The sequence below is a fragment of the Pongo pygmaeus genome, chromosome 15, assembly GCF_028885625.2.
Source record: "Pongo pygmaeus isolate AG05252 chromosome 15, NHGRI_mPonPyg2-v2.0_pri, whole genome shotgun sequence".
In the NCBI taxonomy this organism is placed as follows: domain Eukaryota; kingdom Metazoa; phylum Chordata; class Mammalia; order Primates; family Hominidae; genus Pongo; species Pongo pygmaeus.
The window spans coordinates 62772703-62796057 of NC_072388.2; the positions used below are offsets into that span (position 1 = coordinate 62772703).

General features: G+C 39.6%; 1 protein-coding gene across 10 annotated transcripts in view; it reads left to right on the top strand.

Annotated features, from left to right (window-relative positions):
- SYNE2 (spectrin repeat containing nuclear envelope protein 2) overlaps nucleotides 1-23355 on the top strand; it is a 433601-nt gene that overhangs the window by 150997 nt on the left and 259249 nt on the right. For all 10 annotated transcript variants that reach the window (XM_054449822.2, XM_054449816.2, XM_054449824.2 and 7 more), the window contains 6 exons: nucleotides 2834-2895; nucleotides 3916-4011; nucleotides 4105-4182; nucleotides 4271-4363; nucleotides 11980-12161; nucleotides 16889-17085. In XM_054449822.2, the coding sequence (XP_054305797.1) occupies nucleotides 2834-2895; nucleotides 3916-4011; nucleotides 4105-4182; nucleotides 4271-4363; nucleotides 11980-12161; nucleotides 16889-17085 (708 nt within the window). The remainder of the gene's footprint in view (nucleotides 1-2833; nucleotides 2896-3915; nucleotides 4012-4104; nucleotides 4183-4270; nucleotides 4364-11979; nucleotides 12162-16888; nucleotides 17086-23355) is intronic.

A 23355-nucleotide genomic window follows, 5' to 3' on the forward strand; every position in this document is an offset into this window, starting at 1 on the left:
AAAATAGGTGAAATGCAAGGAGTGTTGGTAATAATTGATCATGGAACTTAAAATGGATAAGAATGAAAGGTAGGATATCCGGGGAGTGAGGGACACTGAAAAACTGGCAGAGTCAGTGGCTTGGAGTTGTTGATGAACTGAAAGGATTGCTGGAGTTGGGGCACTAGAGTGAGTGAACTGAATGGAGATGCATGAACTTGAGATCGTGGAGGAGTTGTTATTAGTAATGACAAAGTCTGGAGTATGACCACGACAGCAAGGTGATTGACGCAGGGCAGAAGACAAGTGTATTGGAGAGGAGGAATTCGAGAAACTGAGGGGCCAGGACATTGGAAAGTTCATTGCTGTGTATATTGAAATCGCCAAGAATAAGGCCAGGTGTGATGGCTCATGCCTGTAATCCCAGCACTTTGGGAGGTGAGTTGGGAGGATTGCTTGAGCCTAGGCGTTTGAGACCAGCCTGGGTAACATGTTGACACCCATCTCTACAAAAAATTTTAAAAATTAGCTGGACATGGCAGTACACGCCTGTAGTCCCAGCTACTTGGGAGCCTGGGAGGTCAAGGCTGCAGTGAGTCATGATCACACCCCTGTACTCCAGCTTGAGCAACAGTGTGAGACCTTGTCTATAAATAAGTAAATTAGAAAGTACTAAGAATTAGACAGGAGTCTATTGGACAGAGTGACAGTGGAGAAGGAGCAGAAAGGGTGGGAAATGATAGAGGTAGGTAACAATTGTGATAGCAAGGATAGTCTAATGACATGAGATTCAAAGCTAGGGGGTTTCAGGGACAAAGAGAGTAGAGGATGAACTGGAGGTGGCCATGAGGAGGGAGGAAATAGTGGTACGAGGGCTGCAAGAGAAAGCAAAGCCGCCACTTGAGAGGACTGCAGGGGAAGTGGTATTCTCAGAGGAGAGCCAGGTTTCCACGAAAGCAGGAAGGCAAAGTCTCAACACCAGAGAGGGTATTGGGCACGGAGGGCATTTTGCTGATGGCACACCACGGATTTCATCATCCGTGGAAGCATTTTAGGACTTAAGGAGAGGTGGGAGATGAGAAAAGTTGGGGGGATATGCAGAGTCTTACAGGAATTAGAAAGAAATGAGAGGGACCTGAGAGTCTAGAGTGCATGTGCGTGTGTGTGCGTGTGTGTGCATGTGTGCATGTGTGTGCGTGCATGTGTGCATGTGAGTGTGTGCATGTGTGCATGCACTGGCTGATATAAGCAAGGATAAAGGGTATAGTGAGATGAGGCCCGGTGAATTGGAGGTTGGTGGTGGCAAGGCCGTAAGCATTGGTCACAGGGTGCCATGGGTGTCTGGGCCTATGCTTATCTCTGCCCATCCAGGTGAGGAGACCTGGGGAGATGGAAGCTCAGTTCTTGAGTGCAGGGCTAACCCTTAACCTCGGTGTTGAGATTGTCTGCTGAAAATCAGGGGGTAGAGGGCTAGGGGAGGCATGGTGTCAGTGTGGGGCCCACTCCTGCTCAGAGGGGCAAGAAGGGCTGTACTCTGAGGGTTCAGGTCTTCCCCTTGACTCCTACCTGGATTTTTTTTTTCTTTTCTTTTTTTTCTTTTTTTTTTTGAGACGAAGTCTCGCATTGTCACCCAGGCTGGAGTGCAGTGTCACAATCTCGGCTCACTGCAACCTCCGCTTCCTCGGTTCAAATGATTCTCCGGCCTCAGCCTCCCAAGTAGCTGGGACTACAGGCGTGTGCCACCACACCTGGCTAATTTTCACATTTTTAGTAGAAATGGGGTTTCCCCATGTTGTCCAGGCTGGTCTTGAACTCTTGACCTCAGGTGACCCACCGGCCTCGGCCTCCCAAAGTGCTGAGATTACAGGTGTGAACCACCACATCCAACCCCTACCTCTTTAATAAGAGTAATAGCCAACACTTCTTATGTGCCAGAGTCTATGCTAATCACTTTAAGTGAATCATTAGATTCTTATAATAATCTCCAGAGACAAATGCCTATTACTTTTTTATTAAACAAGGACACTGCTCAAAGTCACACAGCTACTCCATAACAGAAACAGGATTTGAACACAGTTCTCTCTGACTAATTACAGCCCATTTACAGTTAATTCAGTGGCGATATATTCTCCATGATAAATGTTAAGACTAAACTTTAATGATTTCATGTGCCATTTAAAACATCTTCTTATGTTCTGGGGTTATCTTTACTGCACGGTTTTGGCTTAAACTTAAAGTCTAGGTTAGGAACTCCTGTTGCTGTTCACAGTTCTTTGTACAGTACTGTCAAGGTGGTATAGGGTCTCAGTTCATTTTTTTTTTTTTTTTAATGAAACAGAGTCTTGCTCTGTTGACCAGGCTGCAGTGCAGGGGCATGATCACGACTCACTGCAGCCTTGACTTCCTGGACTCAAGCCATCTTCGCCCCTCACAGGTTCCTGCCACCATGCCTAGCTAATTTTTGTATTTTTTGTAAAGATGGGATTTCTCTGTGTTGTCCAGGCTGGTCTCGAACCCCTGAGCTCACACGATCTGCTTACCTCAGCCTCCCAAGTGCTGGGATTACAGGTGTGAACCACAGCACCATGGTCCTAATTCTTTAGTCAGTAGAAAATATTAAAAACCATCGTCTTATCAACAAACCTATGGTTTAAAAAAAAAATATCGTTATCAACATGCTTTTTCTGAAACACTACTTGGACAAACATCTACAGTTTAGACTAAATTCTGGAAAGTTTGTAAGCTTGTGAAACACAGGCACACACCTAGCGTGACAGACCTTTGAAGCTCTGATATGTGCAGGAGGTTTCTGAGGCTTCTGGTTTTATAACTGCTGTTGTTCTTTCTTTGATAGCTGAACAGGAAGACACCCAGAAGAAAGCCTTCACGTGCTGGATAAACTCACAGTTGGCCAGGGTAAGCAAACAAAGACCAAATTAGGTTATAAATCTATTTATTACTCCCCCTACTCCTTCCGTTTTGACTCCAAGGAGGCCATTAAAAAATGGTACTGGTGATGACAGGGAAAAGGTGGTGGAATGTCTTTTCTTGAAAGAATGTGCTAAAAGTTATCTTGATCTTGTTTTGATGTATTTGTTACTCTTTCTCACACAGAAAAAAAAGGTACTTTTGTTAAGGATATGGGACAGTGCTATAAAAATATTTCATCACATCTCTTTCATCAAGTGAAGTAATAGTAATACTGATTTGCATATAATAAATGTTATATATTAGAAGCTGTCCTAAACTCTTTAAATGTAATAATTATGACAACTCCTGACAAATAATTTCACGACATCCCTATGAAATAGATACTAATATACCTTTGTAAAGGTCAAGGAAACGTCAGTACAGAGAAGTTTTGTGACTTGCATGTGGTCACACAGCTTAGAAGTGATAGTGCTGGGATATGAACCCAGACAGTCTGGACTCAGCGGCCTTGATCGTAATCACTGTGCCATCCTACCACACTGATGCTGAGTGTCTAGAGTAACCTAGATACACAGTGAATGAGCGTCTTCTCACAGACCACGCACACTGTTTTTTCTCTGTCCATTTCAACACGATGCTTGTAATTCTAAGAAAGGGTAAATACATAAGCAGGTTACTCCAGAAATGTAATCTGCTCTCCAGATGGGTCACTAGTGGGTGATTCTAAACGTCTTTAATGCCACTTGTGTGCACAGGTTTTAAGCTCTCAGTGAAAGCTCCACGCAGAAAGGGTGTTGTGTTACTGGAAATTAGCCGTAAGATAAATTAAATTTGCTGCTTTTCTATGTTTTGATATGAATCTTTGCATGTTCTCTCTCATTCTCTTAATTAAGAAGAAAGTCATTACTGAATTTTAGTTTTTCACAAGGCACATTTATGAGATTCTTAAAGGTATTCTTTTTGGACCAAAGTTTGAATGATTATTTTTCTTGTGACCTTCTGCAGCACACTTCTCCCTCAGTTATATCCGACCTATTCACAGACATTAAAAAGGGGCATGTCCTCCTGGATCTGCTAGAAGTACTTTCTGGGCAACAGTTGGTAAGATTTTTAAATGACACTGAGAAACTTTCTGTTGACTTAGAAATATATATTTCATTTTTTCTGAGTAATATATTTGCTTGAATTTCACAGCCTCGGGATAAAGGATCTAATACATTCCAGTGTAGAATCAATATAGAACATGCCTTGACATTCCTAAGAAACCGATCAGTAAGTATAAATTTTACTTAAAAATTCACAGGAGAGGTGAATGCTCTGGAATATTTCCTCCTTTTAACCTGCATTTCTTGTTTTCCAGATTAAGCTAATAAATATTCATGTTACTGATATCATTGATGGAAACCCATCCATTATCCTTGGCCTAATTTGGACAATTATCCTGCACTTTCATGTAAGTAGTTTGATGATATAAAAATTATTTCTACCCTACCACAGTATAAAATAAATGTAATGCAATAAGTGTGAGTTGACTAGATTGAGTCCTGAGCTTCTCCTATAAATAGGACCTCTGGAAATCTTGAAAAGGTAGAAAATAATAGCAGACCTTTTGCCATTTCTGTTATTGCTGCTGTTGTTGTTGTTGTTGTTGTTTTTTTGAGACGGAGTCTCGCTTTGTCAGCCAGGCTGGAGTGCAGTGGCGCAGTCTTAGCTCACAGTAACCTCCGCTTCCTGAGTTCAAGTGATTCTCCTGTCTCAGCCTCCTGAGTAGCTGTGGCTACAGGTGCGCACCACCGTGCCCGGCTAATTTTCGTATTTTTTTTTCTTTTTTTTGAGATGCAGTTTTGCTCTTGTTGCCCAGGCTGGAGTGCAATGGTGCAGTCTTGGCTCCCTGCACCCTCCACCTCCCAGGTTCAAGTGATTCTTCTGCCTCAGCCTCCCGAGTAGCTGGGATTACAGACATGCACCACCACTCCCAGCTAATTTTGTATTTGTAGTAGAGATGAGGTTTCTCCACATTGGTCAGGTTGGTCTTGAACTCCTGTCCTCAGGCGATCTGTCCACCTCTGCCTCCCAAAGTGCTGAGATTACAGGTGTGAGCCACCATGCCTGGCCTAATTTTTGTATATTTTGTAGAGACGGGGTTTCACCGTGTTGGCCAGGCTGGTCTCAGATTCCTGACCTCAGGTGATCTGCCTGCCTCAGCCTCCCAAAGTGCTGGGATTACAGGCATGAGCCACCGTGCCTGTCCTGTTGCTACTTTTCAATTGAAAGTTGAATGCTGAATTATCATGATGTCCTGCATTATCCATAATATCAGCACCAGTCTGAACAGAACCTGCCATGGTAAATGGTTGCTTCTTCTTGTTTGTTTACTATGGCAGAAGAGAGAGTAGGAAGCTTCTGGAGTAAATGCTTGAAATCTAACCACTAAAGTTTGTAAAGCCTCCCCATTTTGGGGGACTCCTGTCCTATCTGACTATGAATAATCCCACAACATCCAGTTCTATCCCAAGACTGAGTTGTAGATTCATTTCATTTCACAGATATTTTTGAACACTTACTATATGCTAGCTCTTATGCGAGGACATCAAGATTTAGTGATGGTTATAGTTCTGACTTTATAAAACATATGATTGATATGTTTTTTTCAGGCCTGGAATTCTGACATAGTGCAAGGTTTCTGCACTACCTAGAAAGTTGCATTTTCTGTATCTCCATAATTATTTTAAAAATAACTTAGGAAAAATACTTATTTTAGAAAAACTAGAAAAATAGCATAACTAACATATAAAATTTAAAACATGCAGAGACAGACTATATATTATTTCTGGATACATGCATTTGTAATTACAATGGAATAATATGCATGAGGATTATGAAAACTAAATTTAAGTTGTGTTTTTTTTTTTCTGGGAAAGGATAAAATGGGATTGGAGAGAGAAAGAGGCTTAAATTGTATCTGTGTTTTATTTTTTATTTTTTTATTATTTATTATTATTATTATTATTATTTTGAGACAGAGTCTTGCTCTGTCACCCAGGCTGGAGTGCAGTGGCACGATCTCGGCTCACTGCAACCTCCGCCTCCTGGGTTCAAGAGGTTCTCCTGCCTCAGCCTCCTGAGTAGCTGGGATTACAGGTGTGCGCCACCATGCCTGGCTAATTTTTGTATTTTTAGTAGAGACAGGGTTTTTCCATGTTGCTCAGGCTGGTCATGAACTCCTGACCTTGTGATCCACCTGCCTGAGCCTCCCAAAGTGCTGGGATTACAGGTGTGAGCCAGCATGCCCGGCCTGTGTTTTATTTCTTTAAGAAATCTAAACCAAATATGGTAAAATGTTAAAATTTGATAGTTCATGGTCATTTATTATTTTTTCCTATAGTTTTCTGGTATTTGAAATATAATTAAAAATTTTAATATAGATAATAAAATTATCTATAATCTACCACTCACTATAACTGCCATAAATAATTTAGTGTATAGTCTTTATGATATTTACATCAATAATTAATGTATGTTCATATGTATATATTTTAACAAAATGGGGTCACGTTATCCATACTGTTTTCAGCATGCTGTGATGAACAGCTTTCTGAATTTATATATATATATATATATATATATATATATATATATATATGGAGGCATGATGTTTGTTGTAAAGTACTATATTTCACTAATGGATAATCAGAAAGCTCATGATCATTTGTAATTATAGGTAATTTCAGATAAGAATGCCCTTAAGATAAAACCTTTATGATACAATCTTAATTATTTCCATGGGCCAAATTCTTAGAAGTGGCATTGTGCCATAGGGTTTGCAAACTTAAAGCTTTTTTTTTTTTTTTTTTTTAAGACAGAGTCTCGCTCTGTTGCCCAGGCTGGAGTGCAGTGGCAGGATCTTGGTTCACTGCAACCTCCACCTCCTGGGTGCAATCAGTTCTGCCTCAGCCTTCCAAGTAGCTGGGACTACAGGCATGCACCACCACACCTGCCTAATTTTTGTATTTTTAGAAGAGACGGAGTTTCACCATATTGGCCAGGCTGGTCTTGAACTCCTGACCTCATGATCTGCCTGCCTTGGCCTCCCAAAGTGCTGGGATTACAGGTGTGAGCCACCATGCTGGGCTTAAAGCTTTTTTTTTTTTTTTTTTGAGACTTCTGTATTGCTGAGGCTGGAGTGCAGTGGCATGATTTTGGCTCACTGCAATCTCCCCCTCCTGGATTCAAGGGATTCTCATGCCTCAGCTCCCTGAGTACATGGGATTACAGATGCCCACCACCATGCCTGGCTAATTTTTATAGTTTTAGTAGAGACGGAGTGTCACCATGTTGGCCAGGCTGGTCTTGAACTCCTGACCTCAAATGATCCACACGCCTTGGCCTCCCAAAATACTGGGTTTATAGGTGTGAGCCACCACACCTGGCCTTTTTTTTTTTTTTAATTAAAAAATTTTAAGTAAACTTTTGTTGATGTATATGTAACACACACAGATAAAAATGAACAGGTCTTAAGTGTAGAGTTTGATGAATATTTATAAATGAAACACACCCATATAATCACCCTGCCAGATAAAAATATAGAACTTTGCCAGCATCCCTAAGTGCCCCAGGTCCTTCTCCCAATCACTGCCCTCCTTTCCTAAAGGTGAGCACCGCTTTGAGCTCTATGGATAGGTGTAGAGTCTTTAACACCATACAAATGGAATTATAAATGTCTTCTCTTATGTACACTATGTACTCTTTTGTGTTTGACTTATTTCATTTTATATCATGTCTGTGAGATTTACCTTATTGTAGCAAGTATCAGTAAGTCTTTCTTGTTTATTGCTCTGCATGAATATACAATTGTATGAATATACCATAACATATTTACCATTGTATTGTTGGTTCACGTTTCTTTTGCTGCCAGTTTTTTTATTTGTTTGTTTTTTGTTTTGTTCTGTTTCGTTTTTTGAGACAGAGTCTCGCTCTGTCGCCCAGGCTGGAGTGCAGTGGGGCACGATCTTGGCTCACTGCAACCTCTGCCTCCTGGGTTCAAGTGATTCTCCAACCTCAGCCTCCTGAGTAGCTGGAATTACAGGTGTGTGTCACTACACCCAGCTAATTCTGTATGTTTACTAGAGATGGGGTTTCACAGTGTTGGCCAGGCTGGTCAACCTGTTGCCAGTTTTTAGCTACTATGAATAAAGCTGCTCAGAACGTTCTTGTATATACCTTGTATAAATCCTCATTTCCATCCTGCATGTACCTAGGAATGGAACTGATGGTATCAGAACATATGATCTTTAGCTGTAGTATATACTGCCAAACAGTTAATCAAAGTGGTTGTTCCAATTTATATTCACCAGAGTTTCTTGCTCCAATCCCTGTTGCTAATACTTGGCATTTAAAATTCATTATTTAAGCCTTGATGTTATGTGTAATGATCTATAGACGTTTTAAAATATATTCTAGGCTGGGTGCAGTGGCTCATGGCTATAATCCCAGCACTTTGATAGGCTGAGGCAGGAGGATTGCTTGAGCCCAGGAATATAATACCAGCCTGGGCAACATAAGGAGACCCCATCTCTACAAAAATAAAAATAAAAATAATTAGCCGGGAGTGGTGGTACCTGCCTGTGGTCCCAGCTTCTCTGGAGACTGAGGTGGGAGAAGCACTTGAGTCTGGGAGGTTGAGACTGCAGTGAGCCGTGATTGTGCTACTGCACTCTAGCCTGGGCAACAGAGCAAGACCCTGTCTCCAAAAAACATACACATGCACATATATACTGGAGATATAGATATAGATACACAGACATATACACATATACTGGAGATCATATGTACATATGGAGATCATATATACATACATATTATATATGTATATATGTTCTCCAGTGTATACATTATATATATTTATATATATTCTACAAAGAACTTTTGTCCAGTATATATATTATATATATACTGTAATATATAACTTTTGTCCAGTATATATTATATACTGTAATATATATTATAATATATAATTTATATATACTATAATATAACATATATTACAGTATCACATAATTATACTGGACAAAAGTCCTTTGTAGAATATATATATAAATTGCAAATAATTCTGACTCTGTGGCTTGCTTTTTCAATCTTTTAGTGAAGAAGCATTCATAATTTTAATATAGTTTGAATTTATCAACTTCTTTTGTGGCTTATACTTTTATATTCCTTTTTTTTTTGAGACAGAATCCTGCTCTGTTGCCCAGGCTGGAGTGCAGTGGCACAATCTTGACTCACTGCAATGTCTGCCTCCTGGGTTCAAGTGATTCTCCTGCCTCAGCCTCCTGAGTATCTGGGACTACAGGTGTACACCACCATGTCTAGCTAATTTTTGTATTTTTAGTAGAGATGGGGTTTCGCCATGTTGGTCAGGCTGGTCTTGAACTCCTGACCTCAGGTGATTCACCTGCCTGGGCCTCCCAAAGTGCTGGGATTGCAGGTGTGAGCCACCACGCCTGGCCTGTTATATTCTTTAAAGAATATAGTTCTTTAAAGAATATAGTTATTTTTACTGTGAAGGTATTCTCTTACATTATTTTCTAGAACAATTTTATCCAATAGGATTTTCTGCAGTGATGGAACTGTTCCATAGCTACATTGTACAAAACAGTGACCACTAGCCACTTGTGGCTATTGAACACTTGAGATGTGGCTAGTATGGCAGAGGAAATAAATTATTCAATTAATTTGAATTTAAATCTCACATGTGCCTAGTGGCTGTCATACTGGACAGCCCAGTTCTGAAAATGTAGTTGTTTTAAATTTTATATTTAGATCTACAATCTTTCAAGAATGAATTGATTTTGTATGTTATGTTGAAACAATCGAAATTTACTTTTTTCATATGGCTATCCAGTTGACCCAGTAGTTTATTGAAAAGCTCACCATGGCCCAGTGCAGTAGCTCATGCCTGTAATCCCAGCACTTTGGGAGGCCGAGGCAGGTGGACCACCTGAGGTTGGGAGTTCGAGACCAGCCTGACCAACATGGAGAAACCCCGTCTCCACTAAAAATACAAAAAATTACCCGGGCATGGTGGTGCATGCCTGTAATTCCAGCTACTCGGTAGGCTGAGGCAGGAGAATCGCTTGAACCCGGGAGGCGGAGGTTGTGGTGAGCCGAGATCGTGCCATTGCACTCCAGCCTGGCCAACAAGAGTGAAACTCTGTCTAAAAAAAAAAAAATAAAATAAAAGCTCACCATGTTCCTACTGTGCTGTAGTGTCACCTTCACACGTGAAGTCGACATGAAGTCGCCCTATATGTGAAGCTCCATTTTCAAATGACCTATTTTGTTTCATCACTTCTCTTTGCACCAGTACTATACTTTGTAATTTTGGTAACTATATAGTAAGTCTTGATACCTGATAGTGTAAGTTGTCCAACTTGTTCTTTAAGAAAGTCTTCATTATTCTTTGCTTTTTGCATTTTTATATAAATTTTATGAATAACTTGTCAGTTTTCACACGTGTGCATGCGTGTGCACGCACACACACACATACTCTCTCTCTCACACACACACACACACACACACTCCTGCTGGAATTTTTATTAGAATTGCATGGCATATATGAAACATTTTAGAAAAAAGTTGACATTTTAAAAATATTGCATCTTTCAATCTATGAGTATAACATTTTAATTATTCTGTTCAAAATATTTTCTAATTTTTATTACTATTTCTCATTTGACCCATGGGCCATATAAAAATATATTGCTTAGGCCGGGCGTGGTGGCTCATGCCTGTAATCCCAGCATTTTGGGAGGCTGAGGCAGGCAGATCACAAGGTGAGGAGTTCAAGACCAACCTGACCGACATGGTGAAACTCTGTCTCTACCAAAAATACAAAAATTAGCCGGGCGTGGTGGCGTGCACCTGTCATTGGAGCTACTCAGGAGGCTGAGGCAGGAGAATCACTTGAACCGGGAGGCGGAGGTTGCAGTGAGCCGAGATTGCGCCACTGCCCTCCAGCCTGGGCGACAGAGCGAGACTCCATCTCAAAAAATATATATATATGTATTCTGTTAATTTCCGAATATTTGGAGATTTTGTCTGTTATATCTTTGCTGCTGACTAGAATTTCAGTGTGGTCAGAGAGCATACTCTGAATGATTTCAGTCTTTCACAATTGCTGCAGCTTGATTTATGGTGCAGCATGGTCAGTGTCAGTAAACGTTCTGTACTCTCGTGAAAGGAATGCTGGTAGTGCTTACCAGATCAGTGCTAATCAGATTAAGTTTGTTAATTGTGTTGTTGACATCTGTTATTATTGATTGTCTGATTAGTCTGTCATTTGTTGAGAAAAATGTATTAAATACTTTTATGTTTATGGATTTATCTTTTAAAGTTTTGGGTAGATACCATATTGCCCTCAAAAAAATTGAGCCAATTTGTACATTTACTAGCAATATAAGAATATCTAGTTTCTCATACTTTCACCATCACTGGATATTGCCTTTACATTTACTTTGCCTGTATAATATAGTAAAAGCTATCCTTTTGCTGTATACATTTAAATTTGTTAAATTATTAATGCAATTGTTTTTCATAGTTTTAATGGCAGTTTTATTTGTTTCCTCTGGACTTGTCTATCCATGTGTTTGACTATTTTTTTTTCTATGTGTACATTTGTTCTTAATGGATGCATTTCACTTGATCCAGTCTCTAAAGATACTCTAGACTAGGAGCTCAATTTGGTTCATTTCAATTCATTTGACAGGTGTTAAACTACAGTGAAGTGCTCCCTAAGCACTTCAGGTGGATGAATTGATGAGGGACATCCCTCAGTGTGGGACAGCATGCCTGGGTGAGGGTAAGGAATGACCCAAGTCATTCCTTAGGAAGCAAAAGTGCAGCCCCCATGGCAGATGCTGTTATTCAAGGATTTGCCCAGTATTCATTTCACCAGGAGTAAACTGTGACTGTCATAGGATGCTTTTTAGGTCTTTATTTTGACTGGAAATTTCAGCCCAATGCTGGTAACTTATGCTTTTATAAACGTTAAGTGTACTTTGCCTTCCTTAGATTGAGAAGCTTGCGCAGACTCTTTCTTGCAATTACAATCAGCCTTCCCTGGATGATGTGAGTGTGGTTGATTCATCTCCTGCCTCAAGTCCTCCAGCTAAGAAATGCTCTAAAGTGCAAGCAAGATGGCAGATGTCTGCAAAAAAGGCCCTTCTTTTGTGGGCTCAGGAACAATGTGCCACGTAAGTAGTTTGCTGTGACCCTAAGAGACACACAGGGCAGCTGTATCAACCAACACCACCACACCACCCAAACACCTCCCTCACTTAAAATGAAAATTCTCCCTATCCCCCTTCCTCTCTGTGCTTCTTCCATATGTGGAAGCCTGAGAGCTCAGCCACGTTTGGTTTCAAAGGCTGGAAGGTGGTATCACCTGGGTAAACTAACTCATCCCCACCTGCTGTGTTTAGGTGGCATGTTATTACATGGAAATAAAGTGGTGTTTAAATGCCAGGCACGATGGCTCACTCCTATAATCACAGCACTTTGGGAGGCTGAGGTGGGTAGATCACTTGAGGTCAGGACCAGCCTGGCTAACATGGTGAAACCCTGTCTCTATGAAACATACAAAAAATTAGCCTGGCCTATAATCCCAGCTACTTGGGAGGCTGAGGCAGGAGAATCGCTTGAAGCTGGGAGGTGGAGGTTGCGGTGAGCCGAGATCACGCCATTTCACTCCAGGCTGGGCAACAAGAGCGAAACTGTTGTCACACACATACACACACACACACACACACACCAGGCTGGGCAACAAGAGCGAAACTCTTGTCTCTCACACACACACACACACACACACACACACCCCCCCCCAAAACTTATCTCTTGAAGATGTATATGAGTATATTAAGAGACCTCAGAGTTTAGAAACGTAGCTCAATTAGGAAGCACAGAGACCAGACAGTATGCATTTTGAGACAGGGTCTCACTTTGTCACCCAGGCTGGAGTGCAGTGGTGCGATTATGGCTCACTACAGCCTTGACCTCCCAGGCTCAATTGATCCTTCCACCTTAGCCTCCCGAGTAGCTGGGACTACAGGTGCACATCACCATGTCTGGCTAATTTTTGTATTTTTTGTAGAGATGGGGTTTTGTCATGTTGCCCAGGCTGGTCTCAAATTCCTGAGCTCAAGCAATTCACCTGCCTCCGTCTTCGAAAGTGCTGGGATTACAGGTGTGAGCTACCACACCAGGCTGGAGTATGCATTTTTAAAAATTGGGGATAATGAAGGAAAGTTAGTGCTCATATCTTTTTTTTTTTTTTAAACAAAGAAAAATGTTTTCTGCTCTTAGGAGACAATTTACTTTTCCATTTTAACCAATGTCTGAGATGGAGCTTAGAAAAAATAAGGACTGTAGATTCAGGAGATCTCTCTACTAGAAGAGCTGTAGAGTTCAAAAGGCATTTCTTGTCATATCATAGCATTGTTAGGTAAATAGGGTCATAAATATGTTGCTAAGCCCTTTCAAATGCAGGACTTCAGAGTAAGTCCTTCCTGCTGAAAGGCCAAGATAGAGCTGAACTTCTGCCTTCAGCCTTACTTTTCTTTTCTTTTTTTTGAGGAGTTTCGCTCTTGTCACCCAGGCTGGAGTGCAGTGGCATGATCTCAGCTCACTGCAACCTGTACCTCCTGGGTTCAAGCAATTCTCCTGCCTCAGCCTCCCCTGTAGCTGGCATTACAGGTGTGCACCACCATGCCCAGCTAATTTTGTATTTTTAGTAGAAATGAGGTTTCATCAGGTTGGCCCAGGCTGGTCTCAAACTCCTGACCTCAGGTGATCTGCCCACCTTGGCCTCCCAAAGTGCTGTGATTACAGGGGTGAGCCACTGCTCCCGGCCCAGCCTTACTTTTCTTTGTCATTCGTTCTCTATATTTTATGAGAGCCATAAACATACATAACCTTATATAGAGGTTTAAAGTACATTAAATGAACTGTTTCTTGAATCTCCTAGAGATAATTGTACTCCACTTTTCTATATTTTAAAAATCCCAGACAGTATTTGTTAAAATCATTATTATGTCATACTCAGATTTATTTCATTTATGCATAAATAACCTTAAAGTCCTTTCAAAGCCGCATATATTTTACAACAGTTTATCTTTTCTTCACGTCTCCCCATCTTTCTTAGTTTTCAACTGTAGAGCTTATGCTAAGCTTATGAAAATGTAGCACCTTTTCTTAAGTAATTTATCATGGGCTTATCCTAGTTTTGGCCATCATTGGTGGTATTATTAGATAACTTTTATTTCAATATCCTGTGTTTTATTATTTCAATATTTGTGTTTTATTTCAGTAAGACTGTTTTGTAAGTAATATGTTGTATTTTCTCATTTGTGAAACAGATGAATCAGACCCCGTTCTCCACATCTAAATGAGTGTAGGTTCTGCCAACCAGGAGCCTAATTCCACCCTCTAAGGTCTGGCAGCAGCGTCTATGTGGTATTGGCTTTGGCTCATCAGTGCAGAGCTGACCTACACAGTATTGAGTACAGTGCCTGCCAGTCAGTGCAGTGCTGGTTCAACACTCAAGGTGCTGAGGTCTGGCCCTGCCCTCAGCTGCGGCCGCCATCCTTTAGTTATTATTAGGTTGGTGCAAAAGTGATTGCGGTTTTTGCTATTACTTTTAATTACTTAAAAGTAATTGCATTACTTTTGCCATTGCATTACAATTTGCCATTACTTTTAATGGTAAAAGCTACAATTACTTTTGCACCCACCTAATAGTTTAGCTTAGTCTTGCACACTCTAAAGTCAGAGTACCCGGATTTGAAGTGCTGGCGCCCTGTACTTTCTAACTGGTGACTTTGAACACCTAGTCTCTTTGTGTTCCAGTTTCTTCAATCATAAAACATGAACAGTAATATGTCATAGGTTGTTATATGCATAAGAATTATTTTTTTTAAAGCATTTGGAACAGTTTCTGGATGAAGTAGATACCACAAACATATTTGTTAGACAACACAAAAATCACTGACTGCTGTGTAGTTTATTACAGTCATAGTTTTAAGCTTTTCTCCCCTAAGTAAACAGGAAAACCCAGGTCATCTGGAGCAGACTATTTCCTGAGTAGGTTTTATCATTTGATTCAGACCTTAAAATAGTCTATTGAATTTTTCATGCTTTTTATGGGATATGAAAGGACACTATAGTTGTTCTAGAATATATTCCAAGTGTTGCAGGCAACTATACTCTTTTGCAAGACTTTCACTGATCCCTTATGAAGCACAGAATAGTGATGGAGTGATTTTTTTAAAAAAATATGTGTCTTAAGCCCTGATTATATGCCAGGCATTGTTTGGGGAATGAGTCTACAGTGGTGAACAAGAAAGGCAAAGCCCTTGCTCTCAAAGGCTTGCATCCTGATGGGGAAAGCAGGAATTATCATGAAGAAATACGGTAATTACAGTTGGCAAGCAGATTAGGAAGGACTTTTGATATGATCAAGAAGGTTGAGGGCAAGGAGAGTGTCTCCTTTAGTGCAGGTGGTAAGGCAGGGCTTTGCTGCGGAGAGTCTTTGAGCTGACTCCTCAAGTGGGAGGCTTTATGAAGATCTATGAGAAGGAGCATCCAAGGACAGTGACTAGGAGGGCGGCTTTGAGAAACAGGAACAAGGCTGGTGTGACTGCAACTCTGTAAGAGAGGGGAGATACAAAGATGAGAGAAGCAAGCAGGGGCCAAATCACATAGGGTCTGTGGACCAGGGTGAGAGATGTTATTCTAAATACAATGGCTAGCTGATGATGTTGATAGATAGATAGATAGATAGATATTATTGTGATAAAATATACATAACCTAAAATCTGCCACTTTGACCATTTTTAAGTGTATATTTAAGTGGCACTAACTACATTCATATTGTTGTGTAACCATCACCACTCTCTGTCACCAGAACTTTTTTCCTTTTGTAAAACTGCACCTGTTAAACTAGAACTCCCCATCATCCCCCAAACCCTGGCCTCTGGCAACCACCATTCTACTTCTCTATGAATTTGACTACTCTACATACCTCATATGAGTAGAGTCATGTGGTATTTGTCCTTTTGTGACTGGCTTATTTCACTGAGCATGGTTTTTAAGATTCCTTCATGTTGTAGCATGTGTCAGAATTTCCCTCCTTTTTTTTTGAGGCAGTCTCATTCTGTCACCCAGGCTGGAGTGCAGTGGTGCGATTGTAGCTCACTGCAGCTTCAATCTCCCATTGTCAAGTGATCCTCCCGCCTCAGCCTCCCAAAGTGCTGGGAGTGCAGGCATGAGCCAACGTCCCCAGCCAGAATTTCCCTTCTTTTTAAGGATGAATAATATTCATTGTATGTATATACCACATTTTGTTTATCCATTCATCTGTCATGATGGGTTTTAAGCAGAGGAGTGACAAGGTCTATCTATCTAGTGAGCTACTGGCCATTAATTACACACAATGTATCATTTAATTTGTCCCACTGAAAAAGAAAATGATTTCCTCTAGTTAGGGACCTTGACCTTCCCTGTATGTAGAAGTTTAAAGGCAGGCTTAAGCCAACAGATTTGGTAATGAAGGGCATCAGTCTTGAGTGGATATCATTATCTTCTGGAGGGCTTTTAAAGGCACAGATTTCAGGCCCAGCTCCAGAGTTTGATTCAGTAGGTATGGGATTCGGCCTGAGAATTTGCATTTCTAACACCTGCACCCCATGTGATACTGATGCTGCTGGCTCAGGAACCAAATTTTGAGAATCAGTGTTCTGTGGTATTTTGAGTTTCATCAAACTTGGCATTTTCCTTTAATTTGGTCACAAGATAAAAAATTTTATCTAGCATGATGTATCTAATTTACTTGATTTGCCAAATTTTAATTACTATTGAATATAGTGGAGGGGGGTGTTACATTCTTTTTAATGGTATTTATCATGTTTTTGTCCTTTTATGATAGCTATGAGTCTGTCAATGTGACCGATTTTAAGTCAAGTTGGAGAAATGGGATGGCTTTTTTGGCCATCATTCATGCCTTGCGACCAGACCTAATTGACATGAAGAATGTGAAGCATAGATCCAACAAAGACAATCTGAGAGAGGCCTTCAGAATTGCAGAACGAGAATTAAAAATCCCCAGATTGCTGGAACCAGAAGGTAAAGAAGCTTCTTTGTTTTTAAAACAATCTTTAAGGCTTAGCATGAAGTTGATTTCAAAATAGTATCTATACATGAATAAACATAATGGCATTCTATTTTAGTCCTGGAGGGTTTAACTTAAACTCTTTATCGAATTTGATGCAATCAAACAATTCCTACCAATTTGTTAACTTCAGTAATTATAGGGGAAGCCACAGCTGAAAGCAAATAATGCTGTTATTGGGAATAATTTGAGCCTCTGTCTTGATTTTCTTCTATTATGTTCTGTGTTTTTTTCTTCTTGATTCTATTATTCTATCCTAAATCTCTTTTGTAAGATGTTTCTCTGAGTCTTGAATTAAAATTGTTTATATGTCTCTCCTTCCTCCCTCCCTCTGAGTTAAAGCTGAACCTCTGTGAGAATAGAAACTGCTGCTTTCCCGTCTGTCCCTGTATAGTTGGTCATTGATTGTGGTCAGTCGTGTTGGATTGTTAACAACAACATCCTGAGTACTGGTTAGTTTTAGAGATCATCATCAAATTATAATTTAACTTTATAAAATTAAGATTTAAAAATTTTACTTCTTTCTCAAAAGCACTTTACTTTGAATTGTAATGTTTCATAATGTAACCAAAGCTATTAAAAAAAATTAAGGTCATAATAGAGGTATACAGGATTAGTGAAAATTATGATGAATGAATAGGTCAAGCATGTATGAATTCTAGTCTCAGCTCTATTACTGGGGTGTGTATACAAATGTTTAATGACTGGCTCTCCCAAACAATGGGAAATGTACACACGTTTACACTATTATAGATTTTACTGATATTAAGGAATATGTATTATTTTATAAATAATTATAACATTTATGATATGCTTTCTTACAGATTTCATATAGCTCCAAAATGCTTCTGTTCATTTTTGCCAACTCTATATCCATCTGTAACTAACTTAGGGTTGTATTTGCTGAAGAAGTATAGTTCTGACATGAATGTTAGTTTAGAATTTCCTTTATGTTAATAAGTAAGTGGAATAAGAGGTATATCAGAACTTCATTTGTTCTTCAATGACATGAATGACTTCTTTGCTGAATTGAATACTGAAAGAATATTTTCTCAACTTTTTATGCTATTCGCAATGCAACTAAGCTTTAGACAGAAAATATTTTTAAGATTTACCTGCATTATTAACAATTTCTTCAACTCTTTTTTAGCAGTTAACAGAACAACAGTCAAGCCCTCATTTGCAGACTTCTGTGTGACAAATGCTACTGCTATGACTGATTTCAAGTTACCAATGTGCAGTCACTGAACACAGAATTAGAAAAAGATGTGCAGTACCCACACCATTATATGTTGTTTCCATCATACAGATACAACAGACAGATAGCCTCAGGAGCATATAGTTAATAGTAAAATGTAATACAATAATTGGGAAGTGATAAGTTTTGAGTATTTATTACCTGTGCTTTTAATATAATTTGTGCATTTATATGATTTAATTTTTATTGATGATTTTTTCACAACCAGCTTACAAAAACTTCTGAACATTTAGCAGTCAACTTTCTTAAGCCGATGTGAGTCAGCTAGTTCCAGCACACTCACTGACCAGGTGACTGTGGATTTGTCACTTAATCTTTTTGGTTTTAAGCAGCTTTATTAAGAGATAATTCACATACCATATAATGTATCATTTAAGTATACAAATTAGTGGTTTCTAGTATACAGCCTGCCCTTCATGTCTGTGGGTTCCATATCCATGGAGTCAGCCAACATTGGATTGAAAATATTTGGAAAAAAAAAAGCATTTGTCCTGAGCATGTACAGACTTTTTTCTTGTTATTATTCCCTAAACAATACATGTTACACAATTGTATAACAACTATTTACATAGCATTTACATTGTATTGGATATTAAAAGCAATCTAGAGATGAGTCCTGGAACCAATTCCCGTGGATACCAAGGAGAACTGTATTCACAAAATTGTTCAATCATCACCACAGTTCATTTTAGAACATTTTTGTCATCCCCAAAGGAACTCCTGTGACCATTAGCAGTTACTCTCCATTTGCCCCTAACCCCGCCATGCCCCAGTACTTGCTAATTACATTTCACATAAATGGAATTATACAATATATGGTCTTTGTGACTGGCTTCTTTAACTTAGCAAAATGTCTGCAAGGTCATCCATGTTGTGGCATGTATCAATACTTTATTCCTTTTTTTTTTTTTGGAGTCAGAGTCTTGGTCTGTTGCCCAGCAATCTTGGCTCACTGCAACCTCCACCTCTTGGGTTAAAGCGATTCTTGTGCCTCAGCTTCCCGAGTAGCTGGGACTACAGGTGTGCGCCACCATGCCTGGCTAATTTTTTTTTTTTTTTTTTTTTTTTGAGACGGGGTCTTGCTCAGTCTCCCAAGCTGGAGTGCAGTGGCGTGATCTTGGCTCACCGCAGCCTCCATCTCCTTGGTTCAAGTGATTCTCCTGCCTCAGCCTCCTGAGTAGCTGGGTCTACTGGTGTGTGCCACTGTGCCTGGCTAATTTTTGTATTTTTAGTAGAGATGGAGTTTCACTCTGTTGTCCAGGCTGGTCTTGAACTCCTGGCCTCAAGTGTTTGCCCACCTCAGCCTCCCAAAATGCTGGGATTACAGACGTGAGCCACCACTCCTGGCCCCTTTTTGTATTTTTAAATAAACTTCAGCGGGGCACTGTAGCTCATGCCTGTAATCCCAGCAATTTGGGAGTCCGAGGCGGGTGGATCACGAGGGAAGGAGTTCAAGACCTAGCCTGGCCAACATGGTGAAACCCCATCTCTACTAAAAATACAAAATTAGCCGGACGTGGTGGTGCATGCCTGTAATCCCAGTTACTGCCTCACCTGGCCGAGCTAATGCTGATCAAGGTTCTCATGGTGAAGTTACTCTTTTTTTCCCCCTTCTTTCCATACTGTGCTCTTTGGAAGGAAATCACTGCATAGCTCACACTTGGGAGAGTTATGCTCACTCTCCTTGATGGCAGATTATCTATATAAAGTATTTGAAGTTCTTCTGCACAGGCTGAGGAAGGAGAATCGCTTGAACCCGGGAGGCGGAGGTTGCAGTGAGCAGAGATCGTGCCACTGCACTGTAGCCTGGGCAACAGAGTGAGACTCTATCTCAAAAACAAACAAAAAAAACCTTTCAGTTTTAGAACAATTTTAGATTTATGGAAAAATTGAGAAGATAGTACAGTAAATTCCCATAAACCCTGCACCCAGTTTCCCCTATTAACATCTTACATTAGTATAGTACATTTGTTATAATTAATGAACCAATACGGATATGTTATTTTAAATTAAGGTCATACTTTATTCATATTTTCTTAGTGTTTACCTAATGACTTTTTTCTCTTTCAATATCCAGCCAGGATACCACATTACATGTAGCTGTCATATCTCCTGTGACTCCTCTTGACTGTGATGGTTTCCCAGACTTTTAAATAAATGACCTTGACAGTTTTGGAGATTACTGTTTAGGTATTTTGTAGGATGCCCTTTTATTGGAATTTGCATTAAGTTTTTTTCTCATGATTATACTGGGTTTTTGTGTTCTTGCAAGGAAGAACTCAGGAGTAGAATGTCATTCTCATCACATCCTTTCAAGGGTATACACTGTCAACATGATTTATTACTGTTGATGCTTACCTTGATCACCTGGCTGAGCTAGTGCTGATCAGGGTTCTCATGGTGAAGTTACTCTTTTCTCCCCCTTCTTTCCATACTGTGCTCTTTGGAGGGAAATCACTGCATAGCCCACACTTGGGAGAGTTAACGCTCGCTCTCCTTGATGGCAGATTATCTATGTAAAGTATTTGAAGTTCTTCTGCACAGAGATTTGTCTGTTCTCCCCCATTTACTTATTTATTCAGTCATTTATTTCTATCAGTATGGACTTATTGATATTTTATACTCCTGGTTGTAATGTAATACTACTTTGTTTATTTTAATGGTCAATTTTTTTAAAAAGTCCTCTTTACACTCAAAGTTTTGGCCACTAGGAGCTCTTTCAGTTGGCTCCTATGCTCCTTTGATTTATCCCCATCAGTATGGAGTTTGCTTGTTTGTTTTTGAGCATTTTCTTACTTTCTGGCCTGACAAGACGCTGCAGGCTTATCTTGTATATTTCCTGCCCCAGTCTTAAGATCAGTCATTTCTCCAAGGAACCCTGGCTCTTTTTATTGGAGAATGCTATTAGAAACCAAGATCTGGTGTGGTAGCTGTGTTCTTTGCTACTGGTATTTAGCCTCTTTGGACTTCAGGTTTTGGTAAGAGTTGAATTAGGTGATATTTGTAAGCTCACAGCCTAATGTGAACTTAGAACTTATATGTGAGCTTATAGCCATATTCTTTTATTTTTCTTTTCTTTTTTTTTTTTTTGAGATGGAGTCTCTTGCTCTGTCTCCCAGGCTGGAGTGCAGCGGCTCAATCTCGGCTCACTGCAACCTTCGCCTCCTGGGTTCAAGCAATTCTCCTGCCTCAGTCTCCCGAGTAGCTGGGATTACAGGCATGTGCAACCACGCATGACTAATTTTTGTATTTTTAGTAGAGAGGGGGTTTCGCCATGTTGGCCAGGATGGTCTAGAACTCCTGACCTCGGATGATTCGCCACCTCGACCTCACAAAGTGCTAGGATTACAGGTTTAAGCCACCGCACCTGGCCTGCCTACAGCCGTATTTCTACAGTTTGGACATTGGTCTGGCTTCATGTTGGTTGTTACTAATTCTTGTTAACTTTTTACCCCTATCTTTTTTTACCCCCTTCCTTTTTTACCTTCTTTTCTCCCTTTCTTTGTCTTTTGGCTTTTCTTTTTGGCTTTTCATTGTCTTTTGTTTTTCCTTTATTTTTCCTCATGCTTTTGTTCTCATTTCCTGTTTCTGATGACTGTTTTAAATACTTTTCTTATATTGTGATTCTCTAAATCTTTATTATTAGTATAAAATATTTTCTCCATTTTTGTATTTACAAATAACCAGGCAAATAATGAAATAGACCCTATAGTAAAAACAAATTTCCTCTGCATAATTGCCCGTAATTCATTATAAATGGCTTAAATAATAGCTCAAAAATATGAAATGCATCATGATTATTTATGCAAACCAAATACCATAGTCATATTTGAATAAGGGAACTATTTTGACATAATATTGTTAACACATTTAATCTTCACGCGTGGCTTCGTATATGAGAAGTTTTTATAAAGCGATATCTAAATAAGCCAGTATCATTATTTTATGTATCTCTTGGTGTTTATATCTTTTTCAGTTAAAGATAGAATAACTTAATTCTTAGAAATTCTTCCTATATTGAGCCCCTACCCTCAGCTTTTTATTGCTGGCTTTTATATGCTTACTGCCTTGAATTACATTGTTTGCAAAGGGATTAGATTTATTTTCTACTTCAGGTGACTTAGAGCACTCATTGAACCTAGTAAATATGTTCACTAAAGCACGCATGGTGTGTTGTATTTGTTTGTTATTTGTTTTTCTCCTAACCTTAAACTCCTTGAGGGGCAGATAATGTTTTAAGGCATCTAGCATCTACTAGCTGAATGAATAGAGGGTTGAAATGTAAGATCTCCAAAGGCATGGACCATACCTTATGTATCCTTGTAGCTCCTGCCTGTGACCCACATTTATTGGCTCTCTGTAAATATTTGTTGCTTTTAGTTTAACTTAATAAATAAACAGTGAAGTTTTTTTTTTTCAATAATCTTCATTGCTTGTTTACGTCAAGAAACACCTCCAAATTAGGTGTTCATTTTGTCTGTGACATATTGCATCCCCCCTTTTGTGATTTTATGATCTCCTTCACTTATTAGATGCCTGGAGAAGTTCTGCACTTTACAGAATTTATATGCCTGGCACAGTGTCTTGTGCCAGCTACTTGTGAGGCTGAGGTTGGAGGACTGCTTGAGGCCAGAAGTTTGAGACCAGACTGGACACCATAAAGAGACCCTGCCTAAAAAAAATTAAAAATAAGATAAATAAGAATTTGTAGTCTTTAAAATTTTGTTTAATTCAGCATTTTACAAACTTATTTCACCATGGACTCTTAATGCAACACAAAACCTGGCCCATAGAAGGCTTTCAGTAGATGTACTTGTTCCATGAATGAATGAACAAACTCTGTGGATGTCTTAGATAAGCCTTCCATACAATATATGCTTTTGGAGATGCTTTACTGCACACATGCCAAGACCAACGTGTCAGGAATGCATTCTAATTGCTATATGTTCCTGCATTCCCGGAGGAA